An 18,376-nucleotide genomic window follows, 5' to 3' on the forward strand; every position below is an offset into this window, starting at 1 on the left:
AATTACTAAAATATATTTTTTACTTCAAAGGCAATATTTCTGGTGTAAATTTCTGAAACAAACATGCTAAACACGTGATAGAATAGATTTTAGACCGTGTTAATTTCTTCACGGTGTTGACCGCTGACTCCGCCAAACACTTTTTTCCACGAAACTTCACCAAAATACATTCTCTACGCTTTTTACCTTCACTATCGTTTACTGGTTAGAGAAGGATTAACAAAATGGAAATTCAACCATCAAACACACACGACAATCGTTATTTTCTTGTCGTAATTACACATTATTATCTCATGGCAAATAATCTATAATCTATAATCTATAACTATTAACTGATATACTGAACTTCAAAGCTATTTGCCTATGTCCTAATTAGAGACTAATGTGAATGAATTTCTATGTTGCTTCTAACCTATAACTTTAACGTGTCATTGCAGTGCTTGAGCTTCCATCTGAGATCAACAAGACTCTGAAAACGAAGAACTTGAATAAATTGTTGCATACTTGTATTGAAGTATCCATATCCAACACAACCTCGTATGTTATGCTATGAGTCACATCCTAGGTAGCAACTACTGCAGCTGGAGCTGCTTAAATTGCATGGTATGTCGCGAACAACAAACCTGACACAACTTTTCCCAGCTTCATCCAATATTTCAATACACTCCTGCAAATCTGAGTCATCTAACAACCTCACCAACTCTTGTTCATCATCTAGATATTTGAGTTGAAACGACCCATTTTGTAATTTGAACCTTGTTGCAACTTCTTCATATAGCTTCAAACAACCCCAGGATGGATCAAACTTGAAACGAACCGTGTCTTCGCCATAGGTAGCTTTGGCTTGAAGTTTCAACCCAGTTTTATCGGCAAAGGTTGATTTGCCTTTCAAGTTCTGCCTCTGGTTTGAACCAGAATCATTAGATGAGTTTGTAAAGCCTGAAGAAGAAGGGTGGTTATGTTCAACAGCTCCATCATCATCCCTATTAACCAAGATACTTGAATGTTTTGATTTGTCTTCTCTTGAACCACCCTTGTTCAGAATCCATTTTTCTTTTGCAGTAACATTCTCAGGGTGCAAAAGAGTATCGTGTGCATCAATTTCTTGGATGATTGATTCTCCTTCTCTTGATACAAGTGCCCCTATACAGGGATCAAACTTCAACCCTCCTTCCAGTCCTTCGACAGTGTCGAGCACGGTCTGTATTTTCTTTAACGATCGGTTCACTTTCTTGATCTTGCGGGATGGCCATCTCGAAATCCCTTGTTTCCTGCATATCCTTTTCAGAGTTGTCGGGCAAACTGCTCAAGGAAGAAACGTTTTTTGGTTAAGAACAAACTAGAATTACATTTCAGAAAGCATTTTCTTCTTGGACAAAGAAATGCATTATTTGTTTGAGATAGACCAGCCGTAAAAATGGTAAAAAATTAAATTGTCATTAACAAGCTTGTTAATGAACTGTACATCACTTCAATTTGGTCATTGAGTAATCAGCACTAATCAAACAATTTTATTATAGAAAATTCGATTGAATTAATTTCATCATTATTTCTCTGGTAATAGTGAGTACTGGTAGCAAATCAACAAGCATGAAATTCACAATGGCTTTGACAACCTAAACGTATACAGTTCAACAAATATACAGAAATTAGCACAAATAATGTTGGAATCTAACCACCAATGCTCCTAGCAGCATCCTTCAGAGTACCGGAAAAGTGTTGCTGAAGAACACTCAAACTAACTTTCTTCTCAGCTGGTCTCTTTGTCTCAACCATCCTTCTTGATCGATTTCTTTCCTGCAAGACAAATTCCAACATTTGTTAAAGGACAATAACTTACAAAGCTGTTCCATAAATTATACATCAAGGATTTTTGCTCCAATGTTCTGTACCATGATTAAAGATCACTTGATTCAATTCTAACAAATGCTTGCTCGAAATTTCACCATCATTATAATAATGAATTTTTAATTGCCTACTATGAAGGTGTGGACATACTAGATCATAATTTCAGCAGGAATAAATAAATAACCATCAAAGCGTTGCATTCGTTGGTCTTGAAAAACAGATTAGAGGTAAGAAAGTTCTTCTTTTCATAATGGTTAATAATATGAAAAGCTTGACTACGAAAATGTATTAGTTGGAATATATAGATAATCTTACGAACTTTGAAAATGCTGATCACATGCCTCAGGTAGTCAATCATTTTTGGACTGAAGTTTTTCAGAGACTTACTGGTTACAAAGGAATTGCTATAACAAATATCAAGCTAGTGAAAATGCGTTAGGATCAAATGACATAATTTACATACCTGGTTATGAGAAGACTCAATTCCATTGTTTCCTTGGTTAGATGCCTTGATGGACATCTTACGGACTGAATCATGGTTACTGTTTGTTAATGGTATTTGGGAGTTTCTCCTGGACATAGGAAAAATTCTAGGGACATTTTTGTTTTTAAATCCTACTTGTGAGCTTTTCATTCTTGATAATTCCTCATCTGAAACTGTTCTTAAATTCCTACAAACTTTCTGCATGGTACCTGAGAGGTTGTCTAAGAGAAGTTGCTGTTCTGAGCTCCCTTTCATGTTTACAGGCAAAAAGAATTCCAGTATGTAATCATCATCATTAGTATAAGTACTCCTCAGCCTAATTGCAACTGCAGCATTCAGATTGTACTTGCGCGCATGATGAACAAGTGGATATTCACTAATATTATAGGCCTTCACATCAGGACAAAAGAAAGGATGATTTGATTGATGAGCTCTCCCAGCTATACCTTTCCCTTCCTGAAGATGGTGTTCAATGCAAGCATGAACAAATCCTTCCATTGCTTTATCAGTTACATAGCATGCTGATTCTTCAACGCATAGTATGTTCTTTTCACGAGGACTCGAATGACCCTCTTTAATGTGTATCTTTGTATCTTTACCTTCTGCGTCCTCAGCGACACAACAAGGAATCCATGTCAGTGCCATTGGCAATCTATGCGCATGACAAACGGAACGTAAGACATCAACTATGGCCGTTAAAGCAGCACGTTTGCTGTTTGAAAGACACTGAAGAAAAATAAATAATATTGTAAGAAATTATGAAACAAGATAAAAAGACATCCCCCCCCCCCCCCCACACACACACAAAAAAAAAAACAAAAAAAAAATGCATTTTCATGTTAGTTTAGGTATTCATGCTCCTATGTTTCATTTGCATATTATAGAAAAAAAACTAATGAAAAAATTCAAGTAAATACCTGAGGAAGAAGTCGAGGAGGCATATTAGCCATTAGATCTACATTCTGCAGAAGTCATGATAATGCATTTATCATTACTTACTTCAATTGTAATATAATGTAAAAATTTATAACACAATTTTTTAGAGAGAGAGAGAGAGAGAGAGAGAGATTTGCTTTCCCTAAGCAATTGAAGGGTGCCTTCATAACTGAATCAAGTGATATACATCATGTTCTTTTTAAGATCTTGGCCAAAGTCAAATGAACACAAGATGCGCTTTGAAATGACTAGAGTATCTGCCCTAGTGAAAATAAAGTGCTTCTAAGGGAAAATTATAGACTATAAAGAGATAAAATATGTATTTTTCAAATTTTTGGATGATTCCTAAAATGTGATCACGGGAAACACGTGTCAAAAAACATCATCCATTGACATTCCTCTGCCTCCATAGAGTTCCTTTGCACTTTGAGAACAACATAGAATATTGAAAGTTCTGTATGATAACATCAGGTCCCTATTGGTGAATTGTGAAAACAATAAGTCTTAAATAGTGTAACACTTGACAGCCAAACAAACTCTCAAACATAACAGCTCAAAATTCAGACATGAATAAAACCTTTGTCAGACTCAACATAAGTAGCAAGGCAGGCAAAGTGAAGAACTGAAGTTGAGCAGTAAATAGCAAAGGAAAAACCTACCTGTAGTGCATGACAAACAATATCCATTTCCTTCTCAAAATCAGGCTTTTCATTTGTAGTGACAAGTTCCAGTACAGCACAACATGGCAGTTCAGAGTGCAGATCAGATATGGGTAAACCAATTGATCCACGAACCTCATGATTAATCGCATCATCCATCCTCAAGTACTCATTCTTATTGTAATAACCAATGTTGGAAGTCCACTCAGGAGTTTTGGACATAAACACACGACCAGGAAGTCCTGGGAGAGAACCCGGTTTTCCTTCAGTAGAAAATGTGTATGTTCTTGACACTTCACGATATCCGGCAAGAATTTGGTCTAGTAAATAAGGCTGTTCACTTGTGGTCAAGAAGAATTGATCACCATCCTTTATAGGAACCCAAACCTGTGCCAATATTCCACCACCAGCTGATTCCTTAAAGACGGACAAGGCTTTCAACATTCTCTCATCAAGTGACAAACTAGCTGGCTTGGACATGATATAACTGCCAATGGCATCAAGGTGTTGAGAAGAGCCATTAATTTTTTGCATAGAACTTAAACTATGTGTGTCATCTGTACCATCAAAAAAACCAAGTAAGGGGTCCATTTGTTGAAACGCAATTTTCTCCCCATAACCAGGGGAGCCTTGTTTAGTGTTGAAATATCCATTCATTTCTGTCATGAAGAATTGGCTACTATTGTTTTCCTCTAGATTGAACCCAGGGGTCGATGGATATGATGATGGAAGGCCATTACTGAAAACCTGATCAGTTATCGATGGGCTATTGTACAAGCCGGCATAAGGATCAATATTCATGAGCCCGGAGAAGCTACAAGCCATATCATCTGAAATTGAATTGCTCATATCACCATCTAACGATGTTGATCCCTCCAACTGAACTCTACAAGATCCCCAATACGAGGCACCACTTCTCTTGGGAGAATAAGGGTATGGTTCCATACTGACAGTTGGATATCAAAATTGAAATTTGGCCAACGTTAAGAGTCCCAAATTTGCACAAAAAACATTGCTCCCCTATTCAACAGCACTCTTGAAACCTGAAAGTTAGCATACACAATTCAGCATCAGCAAACAATTGACGCTTAAGCATAATCCAAGAAATAAATTTTCTTGAATAAGTAATTATCATAAGGGCATGATAGAAATCAAAGTTAAGCACGAAAAAAGGGGGGAAATCAAAGTAATCTCAACTCCCCAGACCCAAGCAATCAGGCGAAAACGAATGCCTACAAAAAATTCTGGTGATGTTAAACTTGACCCTCTCAAGAAGAAACTTCAATCAAAGTTTTTCCTGGAAGCAAATTAGAATGCTTGTATGAAGATATAAAATTTGATAATTACACTGCCCTTTATAGCTGGTCTGAAGTCCTCTGTACATTAAATATTAGTCATCTTTCTAGCTCATTCTAAACCACCTTCAACATAAAAATAAATAATAAAAAAAATAATAATATATCATCAAAGTCCTCTCTTCTGAATCTAGCGACTAGAGAGTACCAGGATAACAACAGCCTAAAACCTGCATGTTTCCAAATTAAGCATCAAGGCTGTGCATAAAATATCCCCAAAGAGAGATTCAATAAACATATAAACTAAAAGAAGAAAAGATACTTCAAACATTTTACTTAAACCATAAGCCAATTCCAAAAAAAGCTGAAACATAATCACAGAAAATAAGGGAATAAGGGTTCCCAAGAACCTGAAAGGATGGGGATTTGAGCTCAGAAGTAAACTTAACCACGTAAGTCGTAACTGAATGGCACAGAGGTGGAATTGGGAAGCTTGACATTAATGACCCAAATCCTAATTGCAGGGAACAGTTCACAAAAACAAATACGCATATAAAATGAATAAAAAATAAAAAAGAAACAACAAAATCAGAGAAACCATAAATTGTAATTGAGGGGGTCCAATTACATACCAAGAGAAGTGGCTTTGATTGGAATAGTCAATGAAATAGTATGGCCAAGAAATCGCCGACCTCAAAATCCTCGAAAATGACGTCATGTTTTTGTCCATAAAAGTCAGCAGAGGACATGGTTTAGCTCTCAAGTGAAGTTGAACTTTTATCAAACAGTTGGCAGGGTGAATAAAAAAGGTAGGTAATAACTGGTAAGTGTTTCGGTTGCTTCTATAAAAGGAAAGACTAAACAGTTAAAAGTTCTCTTACGATGGAAACTATCACACAAGTTTTTCTTTTACTATAAATAGCACGACGGTGTTTTCAACTACGTACGGTGTTCTTTCCTAAGCCACCCATATCATTATGAAATGAAATAACTTTCATTAGGCATTTGCCATTTTCATTTATAAATATTAAAAGGCTTTGGGAATGAAAGTACCATGGTGCCCATACTCTCCTAGAATTTTCCAATTCTATAACGATACATGTGACATGTTCCATAAATGATCAGAAAGAATCAGTAGAAAACTCAATTTTCATCAATTAAATAAAAAAATATCTATTCTCGGGTATAAATAAGTTGTTGGTGAATCTTATGTTTAAAGAAGATATATGTATATATAGTAATAATTTAAATTTGTAATGGGTGACGCAAAAGAAATATTGATTGAGACGTGAACACGTAGAGAAAGAGAACCTTTGAACCAAAGGCAAGTTGGACTTGGAATCTAAAAAATTAGATTCCGTTTTGTATTGTAATTTTTGGGATTTCTCCGTTTTTTTAAGGTTGGATTTGTTTTGGAAAACACAACACTAGATAATAAAGATACTAAGAACAAGATATCGATGATAGAGATATAAATTTCGTGTTTTTATATTTTATTTAATAATAAATTAAAATAAATTATAAAAATTTAATTTATTTTTATTTTTTATTTAAAAAATTTTAAAAAAATATTATAATAAAAATTTTAATTATAAAAAATTAACATAAATAATAAAAAAATAAAAAATAAATTATATTTTTTGTTAGTGTTTTTGTATTTTTTTTAATATAGATATAAAATATATTAATTTAGTGTCCGAACATAATATTTTTGTCTATATCTTATTTATAAAACATGATTTTGTACTTCTATATTAGTATCCTATCTCTGTAAACAAACGCAGCCTAATTTCTATGCCAACCACCCTAAACAACGTTGACAATAAGAGGTGATCGTTATGACTTGATGGTTTGACTTCATTAAGAGCTAAATGGATCACACGGCCTAATATATAAGCCCATGGGGATATACTATCAGGCCCATAATTTTGAAGAACTTTACTTGTGGGCCCTACTAAAAGGCTTATGGGCCCAATAATCCAGACCCAAAAAGATTAACTCAGCAAACAAAGCATTAAGACCCAAAAATATTTATTCATTCATCTTATGATTTATGCGTTAAATACTAAAATGGCACTATAATATTTTTCAAAAATGCTATAACCACAAAAAAATTAGTACTGAATAAGTCACTATATATTTTATATAAATATATATTTTAATTAATTTATTTTTAATATATATTTTATATTTCAGCATATGTATATATAAGTGGTTGATTTGGTAATTGGATTTTAATTCATGTATATATAATATAATTGAATATTTTTAACAATTTTTGGCAGAATAACATGATTTATGAATAAATAGTGATGATTATTATCCTGTAGTGATTTATATAATTTGGTTAAAAGAAAGGCCAAATATCTGTAATCAATTTAAACTTAGCAAAGTGAAGTATGAAGGCTCCGAAATAGTGACAAGATAGAGTCATATTCATATATACGAGCAGCTGTTAATTATGGAACCCTATGTGTGACAGTGGCAACAGGAAGCAAGAAAATAAAACACAGATTGGTCAAAACAACTGTACAAAACAGAGTACATTTTCTAGTTCAACAAACAAATAAACAGGGTCTTCGAAATAATTATTTACCTAACCTTACTTGTAGTCTTGTACAATGTACATATATAAATATATAAAAAAATGATAGGACAAGGGATCACAAATACACTTCCTGTGTTTGGTTTTAAGAACAATACACGAAACTCAAAATAAGAAATAAAAGACACTGTATTTTGTTTAGTAATAAATAAAAATAATTATTTTTATTTAAAAAATTCGAGAAAAAATATAATTATAAAATATTAAAAAAATAAAAAAAATTTGTATCTTTTGTTAATGTCTTTATATTTTTTGTCAGATGAAGACAAAATATATTAATTCAATATTTTTGGTACAATATTTTCATGTCTCATTTATTAAACACAATTTTATATTTTTGTGTCTATATATAGCGTTTGGTGGAGAGACAGAGACAGAAAGATTGAGACTGAGACAGAGACTAAGAGACAGAAATTAAAATAAATCTCAGTATTAGTATTCTGTTTCGTGTAAAGTGGGAGACAGAAATTAAAACAAGAATGAAATTCTAATTTAATTTATACAAAGAGTAAAATTGGACTTAATTAATTAAAATGAAGGTATTTTAGGTATAAAATGTTATTAAAGTTTCAGTCTCTATCTCTAAAAATTTTAGTTACCTCTGTTCTCACTTTTTGAAAGTACTGAAATACTGAAATTTTAAGGACAGAGACAAAAATTTTAGTAACAGTTTCTATACCAAGTACCAACAAAAATGATACTGAATCTAAATTTTGCAATTTCTGTCTCAATACCTCAAAACAAACGCAATCTAAATAAATGAAGACTTATATGCAGACAGACTGTGACACAGCTAGCTAGCGAGTCAAAGGTTCTAAATGGCACAAGGTTGGTTCTCACGTAAAGGTTGAAGGACACTACTATAAATTCTATGCAGAAATTAAAAGGGATGATGTTGTGGTCAATCTGAATTGATGATGCAAATGGTGGTGTCTTTGAAACTGTTCGATCTTCGACCACGATTTGCGGAAAACAATTGGAGTAAAAAGTACACATAATAAATATTGAACGGAGTAGTATCCTATGGAATTTCTTTAACAGAATTCCTTGCACTTCCTAGCTTTTATTTTACTATGTGTTAAAAGAAAATCACCATCATAATTGGGTAAGACTTATGACACTTTACGTAATTATGAGTGAAAAAGGGATTATATATGTATGGATTAGGGTGTTCAAATCTAAATTGAAAAAAATTAAACCGTTCATTTAATTTAATTCAAATTGAAAATATATTAAAATCGCACTAATTTAAAGTTGGATCAGATCGAATTTCATATTTATTTTTTATAATCGATCCAATCTAATTTAAACCAAACAATATGTTATAATATTATTATTCTTTTATTATTATAATTACAATCATGTTTATAATATGTTCAATTTGTTATATATTTTTATATTATTCATGTATTATTATTATTTAATAAATATTTTATATTCAAAATATAATTTATTTATTTATTTTAACTAATCTATAATTTTATTTTTATTTTTATATTATTTTGGTTTTTTAAGATAAGATATTATTGAGATTTATTATGTCATTAGTTATTTGAAATTTAATGTTAAAACTTATTATATATATATTTAATTTTTTTTAATTTACAAAATTATAAATCCACTCTAACACTCTAACCAGACCACTTGAAATAAGATTGGATCAGAATTTAAAAAAAAATATCCAATTCAAATTACACTGCAAATAAAATTAGTAATCGAATCTTTATAAAAAAATAAAATAAAAATTCACTTCCATTATGCTAACGAAACGATAGTGTCATACAACTTTTAAGTTTTAACTAAACTTGTATGACACAACCAACGAGCCGAAATGAAAATAGTTGCGCTGTTTAACTTTAATCATACAGTCTGGTTAGGTGATTAACAATTTTTTTTTTTATCAAAGATAGGAGACTCGAATTTGTAACCTCTTAATTGAGTATAAACAGATTATGTCATTTGAACTATAACTCATTGGCAGGTGATTAACAATTTATCTTTTAAATTTTGTTTTAAAAATAACGTGAATTTAAATTATCACAACAAACATTTAAAATTAAATAAAAAATATTTAAAATCTTAAAAATATCTAAAATCAAATAATAATAAATATTTAAAATTATTATAAAATTATTTTAAAAAAATTTAATAAAATAAAGCATCCAAAACGTGACAAAAAAATATTCAAAATCTAACAAAAAATAAGATATTCAAAAAATATTTCTAATTTAAATTATAAAAAAATTCAAAACCTAATGAAAAAATTATTCAAAATAAAAAAAATAAATAATAACAAACATCTAAAATTATTGTAAAATTATTTTAAAATTTTTAAATAAAAAATATCTAAAACGTAACGAAAAAATATTCAAAACCTAACAAAAACAACAAGATATCTAAAATCTTTTTCTAATTTCAATACCTAACAAAATGAGGTCTCCAACAAAATATTAAAAAAAAACATTCAAAACATAAAAAAAAATCCAAAATTTAGAAGAAAAAAATTCTAAAACTAGTAAAAGAAATCATCTAAAATCAAGAAAATCTTGGTATCTTTGGATATGGTGTGACATCGCTTTCCTCTTTGAGAAGGGGCGCGACGTGCGGCGGCGGCTCTGAGAGAGGGGTTCGGCGTGTGACGACTCTGGGAGAGGGATAAAGCGTGCAACTGTGGTGGAAGAGACAAGAGAGGGATAAGAATTTGTGAGATTGTTTTTTTTACTGTAAATAAAATGCGAGTGAAATTAGGTTAATTTTGTGGTTTTTTTATAATTAAACTTTTTTCACTAGTTAACTGCAAGTTGCTATACGCCTGGACCACTAATTGGTTTCTTGTATTTTTTTCTGAATCATATTATTTATTATTCAAAAAAGCTCTACATCCATGTAATTTTGTCATCCAACCTATCCAAGTAACTTCAATCAGACGCGCCTCCCCAACCTCCTTACGCGTTTGTTATACACGCACTTCTTATAACGTAAACCTTGTTCTCTTCTTGCGTTTTCATTATTCTTCTTCTTCTCTGTTCGCGTTCTTCTTCTTTTTCTTCAATCTAATCAAATTCGTCGTTCTTCTCTGTTCGCGTTTTTCTTCTCCGCTCACATTCTTCGTTATTGATCTGCATTGAGTTCAACGTAATAAGCTCCGTCGTTCTTCTTCTTCTTCTTCTTCTTCGATCTATACTTATGAATGGAAACAATGAATAATTCAACTTCAAATAAGTTGAATGAGGTTATTACGTTGAGACAGATATGAAATGATTGTTGCATGCTATCACAATAATCTTAAATGGTGAATCAAAATCACAGAGGTCACCAAACCGAACAATGTTCATATACTGAATAAATGATGATCAACTTTCAATCAACAAGAATAGTATTTCTCCCCCTCTTCCTCCTCCTCCTTCTTCTTTCAAATTCGCGCACGTAGGTTCTTCTTTTTCGCGCATGCAGATCCTTCTTACAACACCAATATTTTGTTCGGTTAAGTGGAGTTGCTCATTTTGATTCACTTGATTGTTAATGTATTCAGTTGAGTCCTTATGCATGCAGAAATATTTTTCTTACTTATTGAATGTTTATCACGTTTTATCCAGCACATTATTGGTGTTCGGTTCACTGGTGTTGGTCATTTCGATTCACCTAATTGTTATGTGTTTAGTTGACTTATTTTACATGGAAAAATGCTATTCTTGATGATTGAATATTTATAACGTTTTATCCAGCACATGAATATTACTCGGTTCAGTGGAGTTGCTCATTTTGATTTACTTGATTGTTAGTGTGTTCAATTGAGTCCTTGTGCATGTAGAAATATATTTTTTTATGATTAAATATTTGTAACATTTTTTTCAGCACATTAATGATGTTCGGTTCAGTGAAGTTGGCCATTTCGGTTCATTTCTATTCTGCACAATTTAAAACTCTTCCTTCTCACCTTCTACTGCTTCTTCACCAGGGAGAGAAAGAGGAAAAGACAAAAAAAAAAAAAAAAATACAGCAGCAATAACAACAAAAGAATGAAGATAAGGAGAAAACAAGTAAAGAAGAAGGAACGTGAAAAAGAAGGAGGAGAATGAGGAGGAGGAGGAAGGCGAATCTCTATTGTTGTTTTCGTTCGTTTCTGGTTGTTCCTTGCCAAATCTTCTCGCGATTCTTCTCCAGTAGTAGTTTTCGCAGAAAACATGACTGAAATTTGAGAGAGATTCGAAGAGAAAGAGCAGTTTCGTGTTGAGAAAGAAGTAACGTTTTTTCATAATGAGCGCGAAGTAACGAAAGATTTTCAAGCGCGTGTTTTCACTCGTCATTAATGCGTGTGACTCTATTTGAATTTGGGCCAACTTGATTATATGGTTATATAGATGTGTAGCGTGCCCGTTTATGATTATTTTTTATAGTTGTTGCCCACAATATCTTTTAGTCTGACAGAGTGACAGGTCAATGATTAATTCGTCACAGATTTGTGCTTTATTTAATAGTATGTCGTTGACCAATAAATTATTACATACATAAAATAAAATTTAAATCCCGACATTTATTTAAACAAATGAGTGCACTAACAATTCGACGAATCTAAATTAATTCTTATTAATTATTATTGGATTATTGGCTGCATAGACATTGACTAAATCTTGACTTTGTATATGGTGTATGCATGCCATGGAGAATTTCTTCGGAGCAAATATTGTATAATTAATATTTAAAAAAATAAAAAATTTAAAAAAATAAAAATAATTTAAAATTTAAACTTAACAAAAGTTTATTTTCAGTAAATTTTATATTGAATTTGTTTAATAATTTGTTATAATATTAACGAAAATGGATGGTTATAATGTTGATTTTCTACAATTATTTGATGCGAAATTTATGAGCATGAGGAATTATATTAGACTAGTAGTAGAAAACTAATTTTTTAGTCAAGATTAGTCAATTCTTTTAAAATTATTTTATTTATTTTAAATTTTAAACTTTAAGTTATAATTTTTTTTTTGTAATTTAACAAAAAAACAAAAATATTTTTCGTATACTAAAATAGTAAAATTAACTACTAATATATTTGTGTATAAATATATGTATGATTTAATTTATTTTTAATATATATTTATATTTCAATATATATTTTTATACTAATAACTAATTTTAATAACTAATATTAATATATACATAGTATAATCAAACTAACAATTGATTCATTATACTTTCTCTATATATTATTATTACAAATTAAATTTCATGCTAAGTTTTATAAACAAGAGATAATTAATGGTGTATTATCATGTAACTAATTTTTAAATCTATTAATTAAAAATTATTTAAATATATAAATATAATTAAATAATAATATACAATCTTTTATACAATTAATATATCAAAATTAAATTCTTATTATTATCATTAAATTGTGTACATTGTTGATGCAAAGGCGAAAACAACGGATTAGATTTAGTTGACGAAAACATAAATACTTGCTATATTAAATAATTTTTTATTATTATCTTCACTTGGCAACAAGATATTTTTAATGATTATGATTATGATATCTTTTGGAAAAGATTTGTGGCCTTGATTACGGACTATATATGTATCTAAGCAGAATCACGTTAACAATAAAATATGAATTAGTAAAATTAATCAAGCATGGCAAAATGGTTAATAATAATATTGACCTTCTAGAAGAAACTCTTATTTCGCTTTCGTTGCAGTAACATTCAATCAAAGCAAATTTTCATTATCAAGATAATTAAAAATAAAAAGAAAAAATAATAAGAAATTAAGAAACGGTCTTTCTCATTGTTATTTTGAGAGCGAATAATGGCGACGGAGCCACCGTGGAGCTCCACCGCTACCTCAACCCGAAAAACCCTTTCCCTCCTTTTTTCATTTATTTCTCTCTCTCCTTCACTCTCTCTCTCAATAGCATAGATCGCAACGCATCCTTCTCTTCCCATTTCGATTCTAATTTCTAATTTGCAATTTTTGAAACAAGTTCCTCAATTTTTGAATTTCTCGTGTTTTCGCCATTTTTTCCCCTCCCTGTTTCATCTAATTGTCGAGAACCGAGAAATCGGCAACTATATCTCGCGTTCTCTCTGTGCAAAGCACGAATTATTCTGCGTTCGCTTTCACCATTTGTCTTGACATCATAAAAAAGGAAGAAGACAAAAAAAAAAAAAAAAAAAAACGAAACGTGCATGAAGTTTTTGTCTTTTTAAATTTTTATTTTATTTTTATCTTAGTTAGTAGTTGAGCGCGGTGATGGTGGTGGAGCTTGGGGAGGAGGGTAAGAGGGAAGAGAGGGAGAAGAGTGTGATGTGTGGAGAAGAGAGGCAATGGAGTTGCGGCGGAAGAGCTGGCAGTGTGAATTTGAGGAAAGTGAGTTCCATCGTTCGGGACATTGGGGATCCATGCCTATCTCACTCCCCTGTAAAGGTTTGTTCTTTCAATTTATGCTGTTTATGTTGATTTCCATTGTTATAATTGTTGAAGAATCCTGCATGTTTTTCAATTCAACTGTGAACTATTGTGTTGTGGATTCAGTGAAATGCATATTGAGATTTTAGAACCACTTTAGATTATCTCTCTATATGATCGCACTATTAGCTACTTTCAGCATTATTATTATGTAAACTAAACATGTATTAGTGGAGATTCCTCTTGGTTTCTCATTTGAACTGCTCAGCATTCAGGGGATAATGTTGTTTACTTTAGAAAAAAGGAAGTCTTGTTCTTGTTATAAGGTCTATTGTTTGATATGAAGCAGGCACACAGAGTTCTTAAGCCAGACAAATGGCAAGGTATGTTTGATAGTGAAGGGAAACTGTTTGGATTCCAGAAGGCATTAAAGCTGATTGTGCTTGGGGTATGTCTGTTACCTATTCATGGCTCGCTCCCCTTGCCCTCTTTTTCTTCTTTTTCTTGTATTTCGACATCATAATCATATACTGATCTTTGTAATGTGTTTCATTTGCTTAATCCCTTATTTACATTAGGGTGTAGATCCATCGATACGACCTGAAGTCTGGGAGTTTTTACTTGGTTGTTATGCACTGAGCAGCACTACCGAGTATCGGAGAAGTTTGAGAGCAGCTAGGAGGTTAGGGTCCATCCACTCTCCTCATTTTCTTCATCAGTTGCTGGATGTTAAATTGATCTTGTTTCATTCAGTGTTGCATCTTTCTGAGTTTTTGAATATATAATTATTAATATTATTACTATGGACATTTCTGATGGTCTTTCCTTACAGGGAACATTATAGGGACTTGATTAAACAATGCCAAGCGATGCATTCAAGTGTTGGAACTGGTTCTTTGGCATATGTTGTCGGATCCAAAGTTATGGATATGAGGACTTCTTCTAGAGATGATCGGCAACCACAAGCTAAAATAGGAAGATTGACTTCTAACAATAATAATATTGAAGTAGGAAAACATAGTGATGGGAGCATTACTTGTACAGAGGCAGCAAATGCAAGCCAACGGGAGAGCTCCAATAATTGTGTTGAACTAGTTGGTTTGAGAACAAGCACAGATACTGCAACATATAATTCTTCTGTTCAACAGAACTGCAGTTCCCCAAATTTTGGAAGAGAATCGGATGCATCACATTATGAGATTGACAGTTGTTTTGATTTTCCTCCGTTACCTGTCACTAATCTGTTTGAAAAGAGTGGTAAAGATGAATGGTCAGGCATTGAGCATGGAGACAAATTTTCTGCACAACATAAATTAAGTTTTGAAGGTGGCAGAATGCATAGTTTTCAAATAAGCAACAATGAAGACTTAGTTATTGAATCAAATGGTCAACAACCACTTTCTACCTTGCACGCTGTGGACTCTGAAATTGAGATTGCTTCACTTGAAGATGATGAACCAGAATTTCTGTCCTCCAATCCAGTTTATGAATCGGGGATGATTAATCAACTAAAAATATCAGATGTACCACAGCCAGCAATTATAAACACCTCAATTGCTCAGGGATGGTCTGCCAATGAAGACAAGGTATCAGAGTGGCTTTGGACCTTGCACAGGATAGGTATCTATCTTTTATGTTGTGGCTCCCCTGTCTTCCCTTTAGTTTGAGATGACATTGGTTTTCTTCTTGATGACATCATATGTTAAAACTGCTCTTCTTTCTAGTTAATGAGATTGTTCCTTTCCAGTTGTTGATGTTGTGAGGACAGATAGCCACCTTGAATTTTATGAGGACAGGAGAAATTTAGCTAGGATGTCTGATATTCTTGCTGTTTATGCCTGGGTTGATCCTGCAACAGGGTATTGTCAAGGTTGTGTTTTTTTCCTGGGAATTTTTTCATGATTATGAATCTATTTTCTCTAAGTTACACTGACCTTGGAAACCAAAACTTACATTCTTTTCACTGACACTGGATTTCAGGTATGAGTGATTTGCTGTCGCCTTTTGTCGTTATCTTTGAGGATAATGCAGATGCATTTTGGTGTTTTGAGATGCTTTTAAGGAGAATGGTATTATCAAATTTAGCTTAGATTCAACAAAGTTACCATCGTTTTATTTTCAGTGGCTAACTTGCTTCCTTTCACATAAATCCAGAGAGAAAATTTTCAAATGGAAGGGCCAACTAGGGTGATGAAGCAGTTACGTGCAATATGGCATATCCTTGAAATGACAGACAAGGAAATGTTTGCGCACCTGGCAAAAATTGGTGCTGAAAGCCTTCATTTTGCGTTCCGTATGTTGCTAGTTCTTTTCCGGAGGGAGTTGTCCTTTACCGAGTCTCTTTCAATGTGGGAGGTTGGTGCTTTATGCTTCCAGTTCTCTCCACCTGAGAATCCCATTATTTGTTTTCAAGTTCTTACAAATCAATTAAAATGTAAGCCTTAAAGTTTAATCTTTGAGTAACACTTTTCTTCTTTGTCCACCTCTGCGTGGGGAGATACGGTTTGTGATGTTGGAAATAAGTGAAATATGATCCTAGTTTTAGATTATTTGCTATAATAAATCCTTTTGATACATTATTGGTATAGTTTGTCAAAACATAGTCTCAGTGCTCTGGCATAATGACAGATGATGTGGGCAGCTGACTTTGAGGAATCCTTGTCATATGATTTAAAAGAGAAATGTCTGAAAGCATTGGATGTACATCTACCCAGAGACTCAATTCACGATACGAGAGAAGAAAGTGCAGATCCTGGTGATGGTAGCGTGAAGAGTGGTTCTCAATCTAAGCACAATCAAAATCATAGCAAAAATGCCAGCCTGCAGTCCAATCATGTGAATACTGATCACTCTGTATCTGATGTCAAATTAAAGTCACTATCATCTTATGCCTTTTGTGGTTTGGCGAGGTCTATTTGGCCAAGTCGTCATGGAGTTCAAATGGGCACTATTTCCTCAAAAAGGAGAGGAAATGATGAGTTGTCCATATTCTGCGTTGCAGCAATTCTTGTTTTAAACCGCCAGAAGATCATTCGAGAAACCCACTCCTTTGATGATATGATAAAGGCAGGTCCACTGATGTTTTTTTTTTTTTTTTCCCAATTGTTTTGCTGTTATGAACATCATATTAGTATTTTAGTGGAATAACTAAAATGCTGTTGCATTATTTTTGCTTTCTATGTTAATAATGTCTATGTTTGGTTACCTTATTCTGTTTGCTTCGTGTGAATTATGTTGTCTTTCTAATTTTATGTTCCATTTACAGATATTCAATGACAACATGTTGAAGATCAATGTAAAAAGATGCATAACCACAGCAATTAAGCTCCGAAAGAAATATTTAAACAAGGTGAGAGTCCTAATATTTGCAAACTTTTCATTATTTTTTGGTTTGGTGAATGTTTGATATGCTTTTTTTTTTTTTTTTAAAAGTATTTTTATTTATCAAACAATTTGTTTTAGTACGGCAGCAATGTGTTTTTCATCTTTATTTCATTCTAATGAAGCAGATGTATAACATGCTTAAAAGATCTAATTCTTGTTTCCTTATGATGTTTCATATGCAAGGGGAAATTTAAATTCAAATCATCTTTCTTCTGTTATAGTTCTGTGCAGTGGGTTTTGAGTGATGCTTTCACCAAATACACAACTCTTATGAGTTTATCATTCCTTGATGCTGATATTAAAGTCTCATCCTTTGGCAGGTTATCAGGAAAAGGAAGTATGTTCCAGAGAAAGAGGACTAGGGTAATATCATTTCAAAATACATCCTTGCAGCGAAAGCACTGAATCGCAGAGCATCATTTTAATGACTCTGCTTTTTCAAATCGGAGTATAATGTTTTTGTTAGGCATTACTTATCCACTTTGGATGGGAAACGTTTTAGTGTAAAGTGCTTTTGCTTTTGGAGGCTGATCCAGCTGTTGTACCTTTATAATCTACTCTTTTTTACAAGGTAATTTCACTTTGTTCTGCCTTATATTTTGTTTGCATAAGGGATTCTAGGAAATTAGTTTATCTACTCCAATAAGGAATTTGTACAGTTTTCTATCGTATCAGAAAAACACTGATTTTTCTCAGAATTACGCACATTAAGTTGCTGAGTTAAACAATATCCAGTCACCAAGAGCACCAGAGA

The 18,376-nt window shown here is 32.4% G+C and overlaps 2 protein-coding genes across 6 annotated transcripts; one reads left to right on the forward strand and one right to left on the reverse strand.

Moving 5' to 3' along the window:
- Positions 1–179: 179 nt before the first annotated feature.
- On the reverse strand, positions 180–6,421 carry LOC107613413 (protein NLP8). Of its 5 annotated transcripts, none has more exons than XM_021108523.2 (7): positions 5,855–6,421; positions 5,672–5,736; positions 3,928–4,970; positions 3,250–3,294; positions 2,312–3,058; positions 1,677–1,797; positions 180–1,302 (listed from the first exon to the last, which is right to left on the reverse strand). In XM_021108523.2, exons 3-7 carry the CDS (start codon positions 4,870–4,872, stop codon positions 548–550), a joined length of 2,613 nt encoding a protein of 870 aa, XP_020964182.1. In that variant the 5' UTR covers positions 4,873–4,970; positions 5,672–5,736; positions 5,855–6,421; the 3' UTR covers positions 180–547. The 5 variants fall into 5 exon arrangements, with proteins under 5 accessions (XP_020964182.1, XP_016170874.1, XP_016170878.1 ...); XM_016315388.3 differs by having other exon boundaries at positions 5,633–5,736; XM_016315392.3 differs by lacking the exon at positions 5,672–5,736 and having other exon boundaries at positions 5,855–6,286.
- Positions 6,422–13,557: 7,136 nt separating this feature from the next.
- LOC107613421 (Ypt/Rab-GAP domain of gyp1p superfamily protein) lies at positions 13,558–18,172 on the forward strand. The gene is made up of 10 exons (XM_088497172.1): positions 13,558–14,256; positions 14,588–14,686; positions 14,817–14,920; positions 15,071–15,858; positions 15,986–16,108; positions 16,219–16,307; positions 16,393–16,593; positions 16,867–17,304; positions 17,504–17,587; positions 17,943–18,172. Exons 1-10 carry the CDS (start codon positions 14,083–14,085, stop codon positions 17,982–17,984), a joined length of 2,142 nt encoding a protein of 713 aa, XP_088353298.1. The 5' UTR covers positions 13,558–14,082; the 3' UTR covers positions 17,985–18,172.
- The last annotated feature ends 204 nt before the right edge of the window (positions 18,173–18,376 follow it).

This window comes from Arachis ipaensis, chromosome B8 (genome assembly GCF_059453495.1).
Source record: "Arachis ipaensis isolate K30076 ecotype BB chromosome B8, ASM5945349v1, whole genome shotgun sequence".
Taxonomy (NCBI): Eukaryota; Viridiplantae; Streptophyta; class Magnoliopsida; order Fabales; family Fabaceae; genus Arachis; species Arachis ipaensis.

Coding starts and splice junctions, on each gene's coding strand:
- LOC107613413 (XM_021108523.2), bottom strand. CDS start 4,872: ATGGAACCATACCCTTATTCTCCCAAGAGAAGTGGTGCCTCGTATTGG. Junction 3,059..3,249: donor CTCCTCGACTTCTTCCTCAG/GTATTTACTTGA, acceptor ATTTTTCTTCAG/TGTCTTTCAAACAGCAAACG. Junction 1,303..1,676: donor TGCTGCTAGGAGCATTGGTG/GTTAGATTCCAA, acceptor TTCCTTGAGCAG/TTTGCCCGACAACTCTGAAA.
- LOC107613421 (XM_088497172.1), top strand. CDS start 14,083: ATGGTGGTGGAGCTTGGGGAGGAGGGTAAGAGGGAAGAGAGGGAGAAG. Junction 14,921..15,070: donor AGTTTGAGAGCAGCTAGGAG/GTTAGGGTCCAT, acceptor CTTTCCTTACAG/GGAACATTATAGGGACTTGA. Junction 16,308..16,392: donor AGATGCTTTTAAGGAGAATG/GTATTATCAAAT, acceptor ACATAAATCCAG/AGAGAAAATTTTCAAATGGA.